The sequence below is a fragment of the Hemicordylus capensis genome, chromosome 3 (assembly GCF_027244095.1).
Source record: "Hemicordylus capensis ecotype Gifberg chromosome 3, rHemCap1.1.pri, whole genome shotgun sequence".
Lineage (NCBI taxonomy): Eukaryota > Metazoa > Chordata > Lepidosauria > Squamata > Cordylidae > Hemicordylus > Hemicordylus capensis.
This window is the reverse complement of record NC_069659.1, coordinates 5,025,607-5,044,637: the sequence shown is the minus strand read 5'-3', so window position 1 is coordinate 5,044,637 and position 19,031 is coordinate 5,025,607. Positions and strand designations below refer to the sequence as shown.

The following is a 19,031-nucleotide window of genomic DNA, read 5'->3' as shown; positions in this document are numbered from 1 at the left end:
TTCACATATTCCCATCCTACATATTTCTTTCCCTACTCCCCCCTATGTCTCTAAAGCGGAGGTCACGCTCGGCTGCCTGGCTCAGCATGGGCCGGCCGCGTGGCAACCATACCACCCGGGACACACTAAAGAGGATTCCGCCCCCCCCCCCCGGGCGTGTGGAGGCCCTGGACTGCTTCCCAAAAGTCCAGGGGGAAGAGGGCCTTTGTCTGGCTTTGATGTTTTGTGTGCAGTCAGCTGAAGGGAGAAGGTGTTGCACAAGACCGAAGCCCACTCTGGAGATTTCCATTATGCATTGAGATAAGCCCTGCTGAAGAGCCCTGTCAGATCAGACTAGGAGCCTCTCACGTCCATGTCCTGTCTCCGACAGCAGCTGGGCAAATTGTTTGGGGAAGTTCACAAGCAGGGTGTGATTGCCCTCCTTGCTCAGTGCATCCCAGCGCCTACTATATAGTGCCTTTGATCATGGAGGTTTCATATAACCATCACGCCTGAAGAATGATAGACCTCTCCCCCACCGCCACCTCATGAATTAATCTGATCCCTCTTTTAAGTCAGCTAAGACGGTGGCTATCACCACGTCTTGTGGCAGCGAATTCTATAAATGTATTATGTGAAGAAGTCTTCTCTTGCATTAGTCTGAATCTGCTGCTAATCAGTTTCATTGGATGGCCCCAAGTTTTAGTGTTATGAATAAGGAAGAAAAAACTCCTCTCTATCCACTTTCTCCATGCCATGCATAATTGTATACGCCAGAAGTTAGGAACACAGGAAGCTGCGTTATACAGAGTCAGACCCTTGGTCCATCTAGCTCAGTATTGTCTACACAGACTGGCAGTGGCTTCTCCAAGATTGAAGGTAGGAGTCTCTCTCAGCCCTATCTGGAGATGCTGCGGAGGGAACTGGGAACCTTCTGCATGCAAGTGCTCTTCCCAGAGCAGCCATACAAAAATGTCCCTGGGTAGTTCACAGCCTAAAAACCATTAAAACATTGACACAATTAAAATAAATTAAAAAATACAAATAAAAATGCTAAAAACCGAAGCTTTAAATCTATAAACTAAAAGCCTGGCTAAACAGGTATGTTTTCATGTCTTACTTAAAGACATTCAGAGAAGGGGAAACTAATTTCATTAGGAAGCATGTTCCAGAGACCCGGGGCAACTCTAGAAAACACCCGGTTTTGAGTCGCCACCAACTGAGCCAGTGGTGACCACAACCGGACCTCCTCAGATGATCTTAATAGGTGGCGGGGATGAAGGAGAAGGTGTTTTCTTAAATACCTTAGACCCAAGCCATTTAGGGCTTTAGAGGTAATAACCAGCACTTTGTATTTCGCCCAGAAACTTATTGGCAGCCAGTGTAGTTCTTTTAAAATATGATATTTTTGAGTAACCAACCTGGTTGCTGCATTCTGTACTAATTGCAGTTTCCGAACTACGTACAAAGGCAGCCCAACATAAAGTGCATTGCAGTAGTGAAGTCTGGATGTTACCAGCATATTCACCACTGTTTTAAGGCTGTTTATTTCCAGAAATGGAAGTAGCTGGTGAATCAGCTGAAGCTACTTCCTGGCCACTGCTTCAGCCTGAGAAACCAGGGAGAGGTTCAGGTCCAGAAGTACTCCCAGGCTACATACCTACTCTTTCCAGGGGAGTGCAACCCTGTCCAGAACAGGTAGATCTAAACCACTTCCTAAGTCTTGACCTCCCACAATTAGTTCCTCTGTCTTACTTAGATTCAGCCTCAGTTTGTTCTGAGGCTAACTGGGCATGACCTGCTAACTGGGCATGACCCCTGCTAACTGGGCAAAAAGGCACTTTTTTGATGTGGTGATTCTCTTTATTTAGTAGGGGGGAGAGTAACTGGCCCTCTCCACCCCCAGCACAGCATCCCTCCAGTGGCTGTTTCTGATGTCTATCTTATGTTTCTTTTTAGATTGTGAGCCCTTTGGGGACAGGGAGCCATCTTATTTATTTATTATTTCTCTATGTAAACCGCTTTGGAAACTTTTGTTGAAAAGCGGTATATAAATATTTGTTGTTGTTCTCCCTCATCCAGCCCATTACTGCTTCCAGAGAGGCATTTAGGGAAGTTAGGGGAGTTCATTTCCTGATAAAGATGATATGGAAAAATAGATTTAGGTGTCATCAGCATTGATTACACCCTGTACTAACTCCCCCGATTATCTCTTCCAGCAGTTCCATGTAGATGTTAAAAAGCATTGGAGACAGTATAGAGCAGTGTTTTTCAACCGCTGGTCCGTGAACTGGTGCCAGCCCGCAAGGCGTTGAGTACTGGTCAGTGAGGCATCACTAATAAAAATCACCCCCCCCAAAAAAACAATTTTGGGCCAGCAGGGGCCAGCCGGAGCTCTCTGGAGCTGATCTCCAGGCAGAACTTGCTGCTGGATAATGTTCATTTCGCTTCCTCAAAATGAACATGATCCAGCAGTGAGGGCTGCCTGGAAATGAGCTCCGGAGAGCTGCCTGAAATTTTTTTTGGGAGGGGTGCCTGGGGGTGGGGTTGGCGGTGAGAGGGGCGACCCCCTTGCTAACTGGCTACTGGTCCAGGAAACTGCGCACGAATAATGTACCAGTCCATGACTCCAAAAATGTTGAGAAACACTGGCCTAGAGCCTTGTGGGAGTCTATACTGGAGCTCTTGTTTTGAAGAGCAACAGTCTCCAAGCGACACCATCTGGAACCTACCTGAGAGGTAGGAGCGGAACCACTGCGAAGCCGTGCCTCCCAACTCCTTCAGGTGTCCCAGAAGGATATCATGGTCAATGGTATCGAAAGCTGCCGAGAGATCCAAAAGGATCAGCAGAGTCATACTCCCCATGTCAATTCCTAATTGGAGATCATCCCCATAGCCTGCCTGAAAGCCAACTTGAAATGGGCCCAGATAATCTGTTTCCTTCAAGACAACATGGAGCTGAGTCGCCACCACCCTCTCAGTCACCTTGCCCAGCCATGGGAGGTTGGAGACAGGCCTATAATTGCCTAATTCTGAGGGATCCAATGCAGGTTTCTTCAAAAGTGGTCTAATAAATGCCTCCTTGAGATAAGGAGGCATCCTGGCCTCCCTCAGAGAAGCATTAATGATGTTAACAAGACCCTCTCCAATAACCTCCCTGCTGGATTGTATAAGCCATATTGGGCAAGGGTCAAGAAGACACAGATATTGTTGGACTACAACTCCCATCATCCCCAGGCACAATAGTTGACAATCCCTGGTATAATCTGTATGATGTCCCTTTCATCTAAACATAAACAAACACCCCCAATGTTACCACCTTTCCTCAGTCAGTCAGTCCTTTATTACGATCATGGACCAGTGCATAGCTAAAACATACATACTTACATGCTTACATATAAGAAAAGAGACTCAGCATAATAAAACGGACAGATTATAACACAATAGTACCAAGTTAAAATTAGAACAGTTATGGTGAACTCCAAATAGGTCTGACTGAAAACCTTATTAAGCAGAGCACCTCCATTGCAATCATGAAACAGGAATCACAGGGGAAGGAAAGAAAAGAACAAAACATTATTGAAAACCTGAGCGGATGGTGCAAATGATATGACAATACCTTGCCATTTTGATGATTAGGTTGTCATCAGAACTGGATAATAAGTACTTCAAATAGAAGTCTTCCAAGTGCCCGGGAAAACGTTGCAACAAAGGGGACACTAATCTTAAGCGGGTGTTCCTATAAAAGTTACAATAAAGTATGGCATGCGCAATTGTCTCCACTTGACCAGACCCGCAAGGGCAAAGTCGAGCAGAAAAAGGGGTACCTTTAAATCTTCCCTCCATGACAGCAGATGGAAGCGCATTAAGACAGGCGAGCGTCAGAGCACGTCTAAATTTGGGGATGGTAACTAGACTTAGATAGCTAGCTGGTTTAGTGTTGAAGATTTGATCCCCTAGAAAGATATTCTTAGGCAGAGAAGCGACTTCTTCCTGCAGTTCTATGTCCATGATACGTTGTTTAATCTCAATCCTGGCACGATCATATCCCAATTTTATAATCTCATCCTGAGAGAAACCATAGTGAGCCAATTTGTCAGCAATTTGGGTCTGCCACTTAAATCGGAAACAATCAGTCTTAATAAGGGGAGCCAGTCCTACGCAAGAGAAGACAAATTTTAACCAAAATAATATGATAGTCCTCCAATAGCAAGTTTCCAATCTAATCATACCCACCTCTCGTCTAAGCGCAGCATTGGGCACGCATCGGGGGACTAACAATATAGATCTCAGAAATTTAGACTGCAGGGTTTCTAAAGCCATAAAGTTGCTGACAGGTTCTATTTGGACTCCGTACAGCACTTGGGAGTGGACTTTAGATACAAACAGTTTAACTGCAGCGGGGATGTAAGAAGCCCCCCTCGAGAAATGAAAAGAGGTAATAAGGTTCGTGGTTGACTGTGCCGTCAGCAATGTGGATTTGAGGTGGGCATTGCGTGAACCTGATGACTGAAAAACCACTCCTAAATATTTGAAGGAGTTGACCTGTGCAATCCTGTGGCCATTGATGGACCAACAATATTGCCTAGGTCGTTTGGCAAAGACTAGGACTTTGGTTTTTCCATAATTAATCTCAATGGACTCTTGGGAGCAAAATTTTGAGAGGAGACCCAAAGCACGTCTCAAACCAATTAGGGTTTGGGACATGATTGCCATATCATCTGCATTTGCCATATCACCTCATAAGGAAGGTGCTCCAAATGATTGTTTGGGTTGCCCTGTTTGAAGGGTGGAGACAGGTGAGCATTGTCTGAAGGGGACCAAAGTTTGGCTTTTCTTCCGGCAGAGTTTAGTTCTGTGTACACAGCCCTCTTCTCTGGCATGTTCTTGTTTCCAGATGACACTTCACCATGTGAGAAGCCCTTCCCATCTGTGCTCAGTCGACATAAGCAACCAAAATTTCACCTCGGTGAGTAGCCTTTTGCCATGTGCATCCACTGGAAGAAGAGCAGACCAGCAAACGGAGTTGGAGTGATGATCCATTAAACTGTGCCCCACAACCATGAGCTGCCCTGGATGGGTTCATGGCCTCACCCCAGAAACACAGACACCCCCCCCCCCCCGTAGCTATAAGACTGCCCTCGTAACATAAACAGAAGTACCTTTTTCACAATGTGAAATGAAGTGCACTGCAGGGCAGCAAGTGTGGACACCCATAGGAACATGGGAAGCTGCTTCCTACAGAGTCAGACCCTTGGTCCATCCAACTCAGTATTGTCTGCACTGGCTGGTACTACTCTTTGGGCTTAGCCAAGGTTAGCACTGAACTATAAAGAGCTTCAGGTCCTAGGAATGAATTTGTTGGTTTTTAATCCTGTGATTTTTAAAAGATCTGGACTGCGTTGCTTCCTTTTCTTTCTGCAGGCAAAAGAAGAAGACTTTGAGCAGTTCGATTCTGTTGCCTATATCAACGGCACTGAGAATCTGTTGACCTTAGGTAAGGAGGGTGTGCCATTGTCCTTAAATGCTTGGAGGAACTCGGAGAGAGGCATAAATCAGAGATTCTGTGCTTTCTAGACTCTGAATTTAGCAATATTGAGAGTGCTTAATTCAAATTAACTTTCATTGACATGGAAATCATTTATTTATTATTATTATTTATTAAAACATTTTTATACCGCCCAAAACTTACGTCTCTTACAACCAGTCATGGCATTGACTGGCCCATGGCACAAGTGGTGGATGGTCACCCTTTCCCTAAACTTTGAGCTATTTTCCTATTGAAGGACAAGACTTAAGTAACCCAGAACATTATTTGGCTAAGCAGAGCTTCTTTTGCTGTAGGTTAAATTCTTGATTCTTGCTTGCTTGGTTCTCTAATAATATGTGATTATGGATAATTTAGGGCAAGCCACAGCTCTGTCCCCTAGCTCAGGGATTCTCAAACTTGGGTCCCCAGGTGTTGATGGACCAATTCCCATAATTCCCAGCCACAATGGTCAAAGGCCATTGTGGCTGGGGGTTATGGGAACTGAAGTCCCACAACACCTGGGGACCCAAGTTTGAGAACTCCTGCCCTAGCTCATGGATCCAGCTTTGGAAATGGACTCTCTAAGGCCAACGTGGATAGTAGGTCTGCCCCAAATCAGTGAGCTCCACTTGACAAGTGGGGATGCGTGCCTAATCTTTAAGGCAAAAGGGCATGACGAATGCTAGATGGGGTGGGGGTAGAACTGGTATTGTCTCATGCCTTGTGCTTGGCTTCTGGTCTGCTAGCTCAAAAGGCTGGCCATCACTGGTCAATGATTAATATTGTTCCCCCTTCTCTTTTTTAACATGTATTCAGAGGTTTTTCGAAACTTTCCTGGACTAAGGGAACTGGAACTTTCCTTGAATGGCCTACGAAATCTTCAAGTCTATGCTGAAGATTTTCCACACTTGGAAGTAAGAGCAAAATGAAAAATGATACCTAACAGGGACTTTCACACATTCACTAGGCTAAAGGAGCTAATTAAGAGGTTCTCAACCTTAGGTCCCCAGAATGGATGTTGGACTATAACTCCCATAATTGCCAAAGTAGTTGGGAATGATAGGAGTTGTAGTCCAACAACATTTGGAGACCCAGTTTTGACCACCCCTGGACTAACAACGCATTTGATGTAAGCTTGCTTTTGGAACCAAGTGGAGGTGGGGATTCCCAGGGATTGGGATCTGGAACAGATAAGCTGCAACCAGAGAAAGGGCTGAGCACTCTCTCCTTCCCCTGCTGCACCTCCACTCTAAATGTTTTCTTCCCAAAGCAGCTTTTCATTTCAAAGAATGTCCTCACTTATGCACATTGCTTGTAATCTGTAATGACCCTGGATGTTGGTGCAAGGGGCTAGTGTGTGAGTGTTCAAACAGGGGCTCCCAGCATGTCCACCAACTCCCAGCATCCCTGGCTGCAATGGCCTTTGGCCTTTGGTTGGGGATTATGGGAATTGTAGTCAATAACATCTGGGAATCCCTGTTAGAGGGCACACTGGTCCCCAGGTGCGAACCCTTTATCTAGACTGCAGTATCAGCTTGCTTGTACATCATTTGGTCAGCTGATCCCCAAGGGCCAATGAGGCTTGAGTTTGCTCCTTGGTCTACAAGCATGAGGACTCTGCCTATTTTTTTGCTCCCTTTTGCTGTGGAGTATGATCCCTTGATCTTTGTTTCCCAACTCTGGGATTTCATTTTCTTCCTGGCTTCGTCTGCACACCTGTCTCTGGCTCACACATCCTGGTTTGCCTTCCCAGTCTTTACCTTGCCATTTTGGGACCATGCTCCTGTTGCTGGTCCACTCAACTGACAGAGCACAAAGGAGAGGAGACCTTCAGGGGTTTCACAGAATTCTTTATTGAGCCTGATGTGTTTCAGATCAGTGTTATCCTTTTATTGTGGGCACTTTCAGGGCTTAAACATGAAACAATTTAAAATGGAGGCTATAACTGAGAAATCTGCCATTGCAACTCTATGGCTACTGTGGTCAGATCAGTCTTTTGAAAGAAGCCTAAGCTGGTGTATCAGCCGAAACTGATAAAAGGTGCTCCTAGCTGTTGCCACCACCTGGGTCTCCAGAAGAAGCCTTCTGGATCAAAGAGTACCTCTAGTCTACAAACCTAATTTTTAGGAACATAGGAAGTTGTCTTCTTCTGAGTCAGACCACATTGGTCTATCTAGCTCGATATTTCTACACTGGCAGCTGCTTCTCCAAGGTTGCAGGCAGGAGTCTCTCCCAGCCCTATCTTGGAGATGCTGCCAGGGAGGGAACTTGTGACCAACCTTCTGTACACAAGCATGTAGATGCTTTTCCCAGAGCGGCCTTATCCCCTAAGGGAAATATCTTACAGTGTTCACACATGTAGTCTCCCATTCAAATGCAAACCAGCCTGGACCCTACTTAGCAAAGGGGACAATTCAAGCTTGCTACCACAAGACCAGCTCTCTTCCCTTAAAGGTGCATGACTCTATTTAGAGGAAGTGGAACGGACATCTGTCTTTTCTGGATTAAATTTCATGTTGTTCTCTGCTGTCTGCACAGCTGTCATACAACAGCTCAGATTTTCCTTGCCTCCCTAGGATATAGTGAAGATGGGGGATGAGAGTTGAGTCTCCTAAGCAGACTGATGACTCCACAGCCCTAATCCTCAAATGGCTTCACCCACAATTTAATGTAGATATGAAAAACACGGTGAACAAGACATAAGGACGTAAGAACAGCCCTGCTGGATCAGGCCCAAGGCCCATCTAGTCCAGCATCCTGTTTCGCACAGTGGCCCACCAGATGCCGCTGGAAGCCACAGGCAGGAGTTGAGGGCATGCCCTCTCTCTTGCTGTGACTCCCCTGCAACTGGTACTCAGAGGCATCCTGCCTTGGAGGCTGGAGGTGGCCCACAGCTCTCCGACTAGTAGCCATTGATAGACCTCTCCTCCATGAAGTCATCCAAACCCCTCTTAAAGCCATCCAGGTTGTTGGCTGTCACCGCATCCTGTGGCAGAGTTCCACAAGTGGATCACGCGTTGTGTGAAAAAGTACTTCCGTTTGTTGGTCCTAGACCTCCTGGCAATCAATTTCATGGAGTGACCCCTGATTCTAGTGTTGTGTGAGAGGGAAAAGAATTTCTCTCTCTCCACTTTCTCCACATCATGCATGATTTTATAGACCTCTATCATGTCTCCCCACAGTTGTTTTTTTTCTAAACTAAAAAGCCTCAGGTGTTGTAGTCTTGCCTCATAAGAAAGGTGCTCTAGGCCCCTGATCATCTTGGTTGCCCTCTTCTGTATTTTTTCCAGTTCTACAGTGTCCTTTTTAAGATGTGGTGACTAGAACTGTATGCAGTACTCCAAGTGTGGTCACACCATAGTTTTGTATAAGGGCATTATAATATTAGCCGTTTTATTTTCAATCCCATTCCTAATGATCCCAAGCATGGAATTGGCCTTTTTCACAGCTGCCGTACATTGAGTCGACACTTTCAACGAGCTGTCCACCACGACCCCAAGATCCCTCTCCTGGTCCGTCACCTACAGCTCAGATCCCATCAACGTATACTTGAAGTTGGGGTTTTTCATCCCAATGTGCATCACTTTACACTTGCCAGCATTGAACTGCATTTGCCATTTTGTTGCCCACTCCCCCAGTCTGGAGAGATCCTTTTGGAGCTCCTCACAATCCATTTTGGATTTCACTATCCAGAAGAGTTTGGTATCATCTGCAGATCTGGCCACCTCGCTGCTTACCCCTGCTTCTAGATCATTTATGAATAAATTAAAAAGTGCCAGGCCCTGTACAGATTCCTGGGGGACCCCACTTCTTACTTCCCTCCATTGTGAAAACTCTCCATTTATACCTACCCTCTGTTTCCTGTCCTTCAACCAGTTAGCAATCCACACACGTACTTGTCCCCTTATCCCATGACTGCTAAGTTTCCTCAGGAGTCTTTGATGAGGAACTTTGTCAAAAGCTTTTTGGAAGTCCAGGTATACTATGTCAACTGGATCACCTTGATCCACACACTAGTTGACACTATTAAAGAAGTCCAAAAGGTTTGTGAGGCAAGATTTACCTTTGTGGAAGCCATGCTGGCTCACTCCCAGCAGGGCTTGTTCTTCTATGTACTTTAGTTCTTTGTGGACTCTTGGATGGATGTCATCTGGCCCTGGTGATTTGTTAGCTTTCAGTTTTTCCAGACAGTTTACTTTTTTATTTTTTTATTTTTATTTTTATTTATTTATTTTTACATTTATATCCCGCTCTTCCTCCAAGGAGCCCAGAGCGGTGTACTACATACTTGAGTTTCTCTTTCACAACAACCCTGTGAAGTAGGCTAGGCTGAGAGAGGAGTGACTGGCCCAGAGTCACCCAACTAGTATTATGGCTGAATGGGGATTTGAACTCGGGTCTCCCCGGTCCTAGTCCAGCACTCTAACCACTACACTACGCTTGCTCTCATCATCTAGAATAGTTTAGAATAGCATCTCTTGTCACTTCTATCTGACTCAGCTTTCTAGCCTCCATCCCTAAAAAGCCTGGTTCAGGAACAGGTATATACTCAGTATCCTCTGCCGTGAAGTCAGACGCAAAGAACTTATTCAGCTTCTCTGCAACCTCCATATCCTTCTTAATAATCCCTTTCACTCCCTCATTGTCTAAGACAGGGCTACCTTGGCCAGGCGGGGCAGAGCAAAAAAGCCCCAGCACCAAATTCTGGGTCTTACCTTCTAGGAACATGAGTAGCTACCTATTTAGGTCCCGCAGTCCAGAATGATGCTATGGACAGTGGTGTTGAAAGCTACTGAGAATCTACAGGACTCATCCTCTTCCTGTTCATCTTCTGACACAACTCATCCCCTGGGATGACCAAGGCACTGTCAGTCCCAATACATGGTCAAAAGCTGGACTTCAACAGCTCGGTTGACAGCTCATTGAAAGTGTCGACTCAATGTGCGGCAGCTGTGAAAAAGGCAAATTCCATGCTAGGAATCATTAGAAAGGGGATTGAAAATAAAACGGCTAACATTATAATGCCCTTATACAAAACTATGGTGCGACCACACTTGGAGTACTGCGTACAATTCTGGTCACCACATCTTAAAAAGGACATTGTTGAACTGGAGAAGGTACAGAAGAGGGCAACCAAGATGATCAGGGGCCTAGAGCACCTTTCTTATCAGGCAAGACTACAACACCTGGGGCTTTTTAGTTTAGAAAAAAGACGTCTGCAGGGAGACATGATAGAGGTCTATAAAATCATGCATGGCATGGAGAAAGTGGAGAGAGAGAGATTCTTTTCCCTCTCACACAACACTAGAACCAGGGGTCACTCCATGAAATTGATTGCCAGGAGGTCTAGGACCAACAAACGGAAGTACTTTTTCACACAACGCGTGATCCACTTGTGGAACTCTCTGCCACAGGATGTGGTGACAGCCGACAACCTGGATGGCTTTAAGAGGGGTTTGGATGACTTCATGGAGGAGAGGTCTATCAATGGCTATTAGTCGGAGGGCTGTGGGCCACCTCCAGCCTCAAGGGCAGGGTGCCTCTGAGTACCAGTTGCAGGGGAGTAATGGCAGGAGAGAGGGCATGCCCTCAACTCCTGCCTGTGGCTTCCAGCGGCATCTGGTGGGCCACTGTGAGAAACGGGATGCTGGACTAGATGGGCCTTGGGCCTGATCCAGCAGGGCTGTTCTTATGTTCTTATGTTCTAACAAGTTCAAATAATTAATATCACCCAGGAGAACCTGCAACTGAGATTTCACCACCACCACCAAACTGTTACATTAAGACTTCATTCAAATACGGTGAAATAACTCAAATATATAACCAGTCATGAAATCCGTCCACCTTAATTCTTGCCTCCCAAAGTCAGCTGCACGAAAAACATCTCATCAGGCTGAAAGACAGAAGCTGCCTGTTTAAACTGGCTGCGCTTAAGGTAGGCTGAGCTGTAATGGCAGTTCTAATTATTATAACAGTGGCTGTGTAAGAGTGGGGGTGCTTTCCATACCACTGAGCAGTCTGTTTTGCTCCCACTGCAGGTCCTGGACCTTTCTTACAACAATTTGTCTCCTGAGGATGTCCGGATCCTGGGAGTTTTGTCCCACCTTAAGGCTCTCCATCTTACTGCCAATGGTCTTCATTCACTTCCTCTGGACTTAGCAGTCCCTGAGAGGTAAGCCCAAGGGGAGATCTCCATGACAAGCAGCATTCTGTTTTTGGGTGGTGGGGGGACACAGAAGTCCTGCCTTACAGCCTTCGCAAGACAGAACACCAACACGATTCTGTCTTTATATCAACATTGCCCCTATATTGAGTCAGCTGTCAGAATCCTTTCTCTGGAGGCATTGCTTAAGACAGGAGCTCCCAAGCTGGGTCTCCAGATGTCACAACTCCAGATGTTGTTAGACTGCAGTGGTGGGAGGCCATTGCAGCAGGGATGATGGGTGTTGCTGTCAGGCCTGTCCTTCGGGCATAGCAAGCAAGGTGACCGCCCCGGACCCCGCTCTTTTAACCCCCATTAGAATTAACTCGAAGAGGGCCCCGCACTGGCTGATTGGCCCCGGGCCCCACGCCCCGCCAAGGCTCTCTAAGGACAGCCCTGGTTGCAGTCCAACAATATCTGGAGACCCAAGCATGGGAACCTCTCTCTTAAATGAATTTCCAGGACCCGTTTGGATGGAAGAAACAGCAAACTGAATGTTTCCCATGCCAGCACAGACTTGGCCATCCTGAGAACCATCTGATTTATATAAAGACTCCTCCAAAACATCTCTCTCTCTCTCCCTCTTTATGGAGCTCAAAGCAATGTCTCTCATCCAGGAACTGACCAGCTGCTAAGCTGCTGCATCATGTGCCTTCAGACCATAGAGCTGAGACTTTCTAGTCCTCATGGTTTTAAAGAAAATCTTCAGAATATCTCCATCCACTTTCCCTTCCTGCATTTCTATCCATTATCCTCCTTCCTGAAATAAACCAAAAAACGTCATTATGGCTGTAGAATGTGAATATTTTTCTTGCAAAATACACAGTATATTTAGTTCTGAAAATAAGAACTTACTAAATGTACTAAAATGTTTGCTGCATACCAGTTTGAGGCTGCAATCCCATACAGACTTATATGAGAGGAGCACCCATTGAATTCAGTGAGATGAGAGTGAACGTGTATAGGATTAAGCTGCATGTAGTTTGTGGAACATTCAGACCTTGTATTGGTGGGAATTGAATATGTTCATGTCTTTGTCACTAGCCCAGTGGTTCCCAAACTGGAAGCCCCCAGATGTTGCTGAACTACAACTCCCATCAGCCCCAGCTACAATTTATTGTGGCTGGGGCTGATGGGAGCTGTAGTTCAGCAACATCTGGGGGCTCCCAGTTTGGGAACCACTGCACTAGCCTATAATGTCCCTCCCACTTTCTCATTGCCTTTTCCAGATTTACGTTGGAGAATGACAGTCATTTTCTCTTTCCATTAATAGTGAGGGATGCCTGAGGTTTCCAGTTCTGGAAGTCTTGCTTCTGGACGACAATCACCTTTCTCACCCAAACGTCTTTGTCAGCCTTGCCAATCTGCAAAGGTAAAGAAGACTGGCCATATTGCATCATTGGTAATAGTTTTGGCCTCCCAGCCAGCCCCTATCAAAGGACGCAAATAGGGATGTAGGGGAAAAAAGAATGAAGGCACACAATGCCATTATTTTCACATAGGCAGGTTTGTCTGTCTCTGGCAAACAGAACTGACTGACTGGCTGGGGAGCTTTATAAAAGCTCTGGGTCAGACTTGTATCACATATATCATTAAGGAGGTCCATCCTCTCAACTTGCCTACTTGTGTCTTGATGTCCATACAAAAGATCCAAGGTGGTCCCTGCCAGTGCTCCCTCTAATTTTTTTAAAAAATGATTTTAATCGGTGTAATTTTGGCGGAATGGGTTTTGTTCTGGGTAGCAGTATCAAGGCAGTGTGTGCACATGTGCATTCAGAGTGGGTTAACTCTTTAGCCAGGACCATCGTGATTCTGTGAATGCAGCCTTAGGAAAAGTAAATGGGACTATTTTTGTTATTACTTGGAAGTAAAGTAATTTCAACTACTTTTAAACAACAATTTATTTATTTATTTAACACATTTATAGACCGCCCTATACAAAATCTCAGGGCGGTTTACAATTTAAACTTCCCTCCCTTAAATTGAAAATGTCCGTTTGTTTAATGGATTGAACAAAACAGATTACTTGATGTTGGAGCCATTAGACATTTACTTTCCTCACAGAACGTGTACAAATTGTTCTGTACAAGTTCAACTTCAACGAAAAACAATGTTAAATGAAACGTACAAACATAAGGAGATAATAGAGGTTATTCACATGACTGGGCAGGTGGGCGGGCAGGAAGGCTTTGCCTCCCCACTTAGAATTGCCATGCTCCCAGAATTTTGGGTTTCACCTGGATTTTAAGCATCTCACCCAGTTTGCTTAGGCCACCCAGATTCACCTGGATTTCAAGTTTCTTTCTTTTTTTAAAAAAAAGCTAAGCTCTACCCCTTGTTGAAGCAGAGTTATGGAGTAAAATGTGCTGTCATTCTGCTCAAGAATTATTTTCAAGCCAATTTCCATAATATGCAAATTAGGCACCCGGATTTGGAAAGTCAAAATATGACAACCCTACCCCACCTCCCCGCAAAGTATCAACTGACTGCTGTTGGGCACGCATCTTGCCCTCCCAGATGACCCTCGATGCTCCAAGCAGCGCGGATCTTTGGAGGCTGTGACGATGCAGCCTGGCCTCTGGATATCCCACGATGCACCACGTGACGAGCCCCGCCCACCTAACCCTGCTTGTAACCCCGGCACTGGACTAAAGACTGGACAAGCAGCCTAACCCAGGCCGTGCTGCCCTAGCTTGATTAGGCTGCGCGTGAGAAAAGGCTTATAGTATGGTTTCAAGACAAGGTTCATTTCTAACCTTTTGTTACTACTCACTATTATTTACAGAGGGGTTCCCAAATAGGGATCTACAGATGTTGTTGGACTACAACTCCCATCATCCCCATTGTAGCTGCGGGTGATGGGATTATAGTCCATTGGGATTGATGGACTACAAGGTGAGGGTGATGGGATTGTAGGCCATTGTGGCTGAGGGTGATGGGATTGTAGTCCAACAATATTGGGAGTCCCTGAATTAGTCCATTCCAGCAACACGCATGTGCATGGCAGTGTCAGCTCAGATTTGGAAAATGTCTTGACGCCTGCTCTCGTCTCTGCACGAGTCAACCAAAAAGTGGGCTTCCTTGTCATTTCTCCTCCCTAGCTTGAAGCAGTTAAACTTGGACAAGAACGGAATAAAAGAGGTGCCATACCTCCATCACGTGGGCAGTTCCTGCTTCTCCATCCATCCTTTATCAGCAAAGTCAGGCATCAGAGCAGGACTGCGCAGTCGGAAAAGTGCAAGTAAACGCCTCCGTAAGGATGGGCCTGCTGGTCTTATAAAGCAACCAGATTATATCGTTATCGAAAACAGAAAAGATCCAGACAGGACTGGTGAGTCCCAAGTGTATACTGATGATTATTAATGCCTTTCCAAATATGTGCTTGGATCTTGAAAAAGTAACTGGTCCCTGCCCCCTAAGGAGCTTACAGTCTAAACTTTGACCATGGGAAGGGAAGAGACCAAGAGGCCGAGGGTAACAGGAGATAACGCAAGCAAATCTTAGTTACATGCACTTAGGGTTGGTTACAAATATAGATGAGGACTAAAGGGTTAAGTATTGAATCTGTGATCCAGTCCTATTGAATCTAGGATCCGGTTTCCAGCTATATATCTCTTAGGTGTATAATGAGCCACATAGTGAGGTCGTTCACACAATCAAAAACTCTGTTCTACCCAGGTTTGGGAGCTGTGTGCGCCCAATATTTGGTTGTGTGGAAGCAACGGGAAGAGGAAAACCTGGGTAGAAGTGATTGGGTGGAAGCAAGGTAGGAAGAGAATTCCTCCTACCTTGCTTCCACACCACCATGTCTACACAGATATTCCTCTTACCTTGCTTACACACAGCTCCCAAAACTGGGTAGAACAGAGTTTTTGATTGTGTGAATGACCTCTATCTCGTTTATAGGGCAGGGGCCATTCAGATGGAATGGCCATTTAGATGCAGTAAGAAGCCCTGGCAACCCCATGAATTAGTCCCCTGACTCCTCAAAGGCACTGGAGGGCTTGGGCCAAAGGTGGTGGTGGTGGTGGTGAGGGTCTAGGGAGAAGTACATTTTGGTTTCAAACCCATGGACAGAACAGGCTCAGCCTTGCTGGCATTCAATGCTGCCTGCCTACCTTCACCCATATCCAGCACCCTGATGTTTTATCTTCTTCTTTTAAACAGAGGTTATCTTTCCAGCACCAGAACCATCCACAGAGGTATGATTTCTTTTTGCCTTTCAGATCATCTGTATTAGGCCATATAAAAATAAATTAATAATAATAATAGTTGTAGAAAATGAAAATGCAAAAATATTATGGGTACAAACAGACAAACATCTGCCACACAATACACCAGATATAACCGTAATCAAGAAGAACGAAAAACAAGTCAAAATAATCGACATAGTAATACCAGGGGATAGCAGAATAGAAGAAAAGAAATAGAAAAAAATCACCAAATACAAAGATCTACAAATTGAAATTGAAAGGCTGTGGCAGAAAATAATACTGGCTGCGCAAGAACAGGCACTAAGAACAAATGCAATAAGAGCAAAAGTAGAAAAGTCAACAACAAACAGCAAGTGCCGCCTTTGTAAAGAAGCAGATGAAACAGTGGACCACCTAATCAGCTGTTGTAAAAAGATTGCACAGACTGACTACAAACAAAGGCATGACAAGGTAGCAGGGATGATACACTGGAACATCTGCAAAAAAATACAAGCTACCTGTAGCCAAGAATTGGTGGGACCATAAAATTGAAAAAGTTGAAGAAATGTAGATGTAAAAATATTATGGGACTTCCGACTACAAACAGACAAACCATCTGCCACACAATACACCAAATATAACTGTAGTCGAGAAGAAAGAAAAACAAGTTAAAATAATCGACATAGCAATACCAGGGGATAGCAGAATAGAAGAAAAAGAAATAGAAAAAATCACCAAATACAAAGATCTACAAATTGAAATTGAAAGGCTGTGGCAGAAAAAGACCTAAATAATCCCAGTGGTCATTGGCGCCCTGGGTGCTGTTCCCAAAGACCTTGAAGAGCACCTCAACACCATAGGGGCCACAGAAATCACCATCAGCCAATTACAAAAAGCAGCTTTACTAGGAACAGCCTATATTCTGCGACGATATCTATAACAACATTGACAATAAAATTCAGCCATCCCAGGTCCTTGGGAAGGACTCGATGTCTGGATAAAACAAACCAGTCAATAACACCTGCAAAAGGTTCAAAGTCTAAAAACAAACATAAGGTTGACACCAGCAAGAGCTAATGGAAAGATGCTGTGCTGGGCCAGTTGCTCTCTCCCTGCTAAATATAAGAGAGCCACCACTTTAAAAGGTGCCTCTTTGTCCAACTAGCAGGGAAATTCTCTTGTGCATGACCGCTGAAAGAAAGGTTAAACAGTCATCTTCTTGTTGTTGTTGTTTTAAGTCCACAATGATAAGTGTGGATGTGTTGCTGGGGACATGACGTCTCTTTTTCACTCCGCCTTTCTCTTCCTTTCAGGAACATTCTCCTTGCCCTCGTGTCGCGTCCAAGGTGTCCAGCACCAGTTCCAACCCAGAGTTCACTCCTCCCTTACCAGAACTGCGGTTTCTCAGCCTGGCCAATAACCAGGTGATGATGGGCTTGTTTCTTTCCCAGTGTTCCAAGCTGAGCTGCTCTTTGGCAGCCAGGGCCTTTCCCAAACAGCAGGCTTTACCGCGGGATCAAGAGGGATGAATTAATACTGCGAGTTACGGATATTTTGAATTTGCCCAGAAAACGGATGCAAAAAGTGGATTTTTTTTTTACCCAGGACATAAATCGGGCTAAGCTCCAATGCACAATGCAAAACCTGAATTGTGTACGGACTGCTCCTCAAAAGCTCGCAGGGACTTCGACGTGTATCTGGCCAATATGTGACTGCACACCTTCTCTTCCAAAGTAAAACTGCAGTCTGGGAACGGCCCAGGTGTTGGCTGTGGGATATCCGGAAAGCACTATAACCTTGCGTTGCCATATTCGAAGCTGGTTTCTCTGGATGAACGTTGGTGTTTGTTTATTACATGTAATATCCTATGGCCATATTCACATAAGGCAGAACCTGAGGTCCTTCCAGTCATAGATATGAACATAAGAACAGTCCTGTTGGATCAGGTCCATGGCCGATCCATGGCCGATCAGGTCCATGGCCGATCCATGTTTCACACAGGATGCCTTCTCTCCTGCTGTTACTCCCCTGCAACTGGTTCTCAGAGGCATCCTGCCTTTGAGGCTGGAGCTGGCCTATAGCCCTCCGGCTAGTAGCCATTGATAGACCTCTCCTCCATGAAGTTATCCAAACACCTCTTAAAGCCATCCAGGTTGTTGGCTGTCACCACATCTAGTGGCAGAGAATTCCACAAGTGGATTTGCGTTGTGTGAAAAAATACTTCCGTTTGCTGGTCCTAGATTTCCTGGCAATCAATTTCATGGGATGACCCCTGGTTCTAGTGTGATGGGAGAGGGAGAAGAATTTCTCTCTATCCACTTTCTCCACACCATTATAGACCTCTATCATGTCTCCCCGCAGTCGTCTTTTTTCTAAACCTTTCTTCTAAACGTCTGAATTTTCCCCCTAAAGGGAACCCACTGCAGCCAGTCACATATCTGCGTTTTTTAGGAGTATATGAGTTGAGCCAGAGGCACAGCCTAGCCTCCCAGAGAGGTCCTGGATGCTATCCCCGCCTGGCTTGCACTGCCTCGCACAATGGCAAAGGGGGTGGACTTGCCTGGCACGAACCAGAGGTTCATGAAGAGTATGGGTTCAGACATAACACCCACCTCCATGGAAGCAGCACTTCATTTGGCAAGCCAGCTTCAAATCTTGGTTGCATATCTTGGTTTGAGTCCCCAAGGGAACCTCGAGATTCTGCCTTGGCCTGGGCTCACAGAGTCGCTGACAAATGGGTAACACTTGCAGATAGGTTCCCTATGATGTGTGAAACCCCACCCTAGATCACATCCCTGCCCCGCTTGGGGGCACATGTGTGTGTGTGTGTGGGCACATGCACACATAAGCAGGCTTCTACATGCCTATCCATATCCCTAATTCAGGGGGTTCCTAACCTTGGGTCTCGAAATGTTGTTGGACTACAACTCCCATCACCCCTTTGGCCATTGTGGCTGGAGATGATGGGAGTTGTAGTTCAACAGCACCTGGGAGTCCTTGAGCTAGCTGAATGAGGACTTTGTCTTTGTGTTCAAATGTTTCCTACAGAGAACCATGGTTCAAATGGTTCATACAGAGAGGAGAGCTGGTCTTGTAGGAGCAAGCAGGACTTGTCCCCTTAGCTAAG

The 19,031-nt window shown here is 45.6% G+C and overlaps 1 protein-coding gene across 1 annotated transcript in view; it reads left to right on the top strand.

Moving 5' to 3' along the window:
• The window catches only part of XRRA1 (X-ray radiation resistance associated 1), a 54,334-nt gene that overhangs the window by 17,058 nt on the left and 18,245 nt on the right, over window positions 1-19,031 (top strand). The window contains exons 4-11 of the mRNA XM_053307439.1: window positions 4,877-4,948; window positions 5,404-5,476; window positions 6,326-6,423; window positions 11,548-11,681; window positions 12,985-13,083; window positions 14,813-15,042; window positions 15,879-15,913; window positions 17,218-17,328. Coding sequence (XP_053163414.1) covers window positions 4,877-4,948; window positions 5,404-5,476; window positions 6,326-6,423; window positions 11,548-11,681; window positions 12,985-13,083; window positions 14,813-15,042; window positions 15,879-15,913; window positions 17,218-17,328 — 852 coding nt within the window. The remainder of the gene's footprint in view (window positions 1-4,876; window positions 4,949-5,403; window positions 5,477-6,325; window positions 6,424-11,547; window positions 11,682-12,984; window positions 13,084-14,812; window positions 15,043-15,878; window positions 15,914-17,217; window positions 17,329-19,031) is intronic.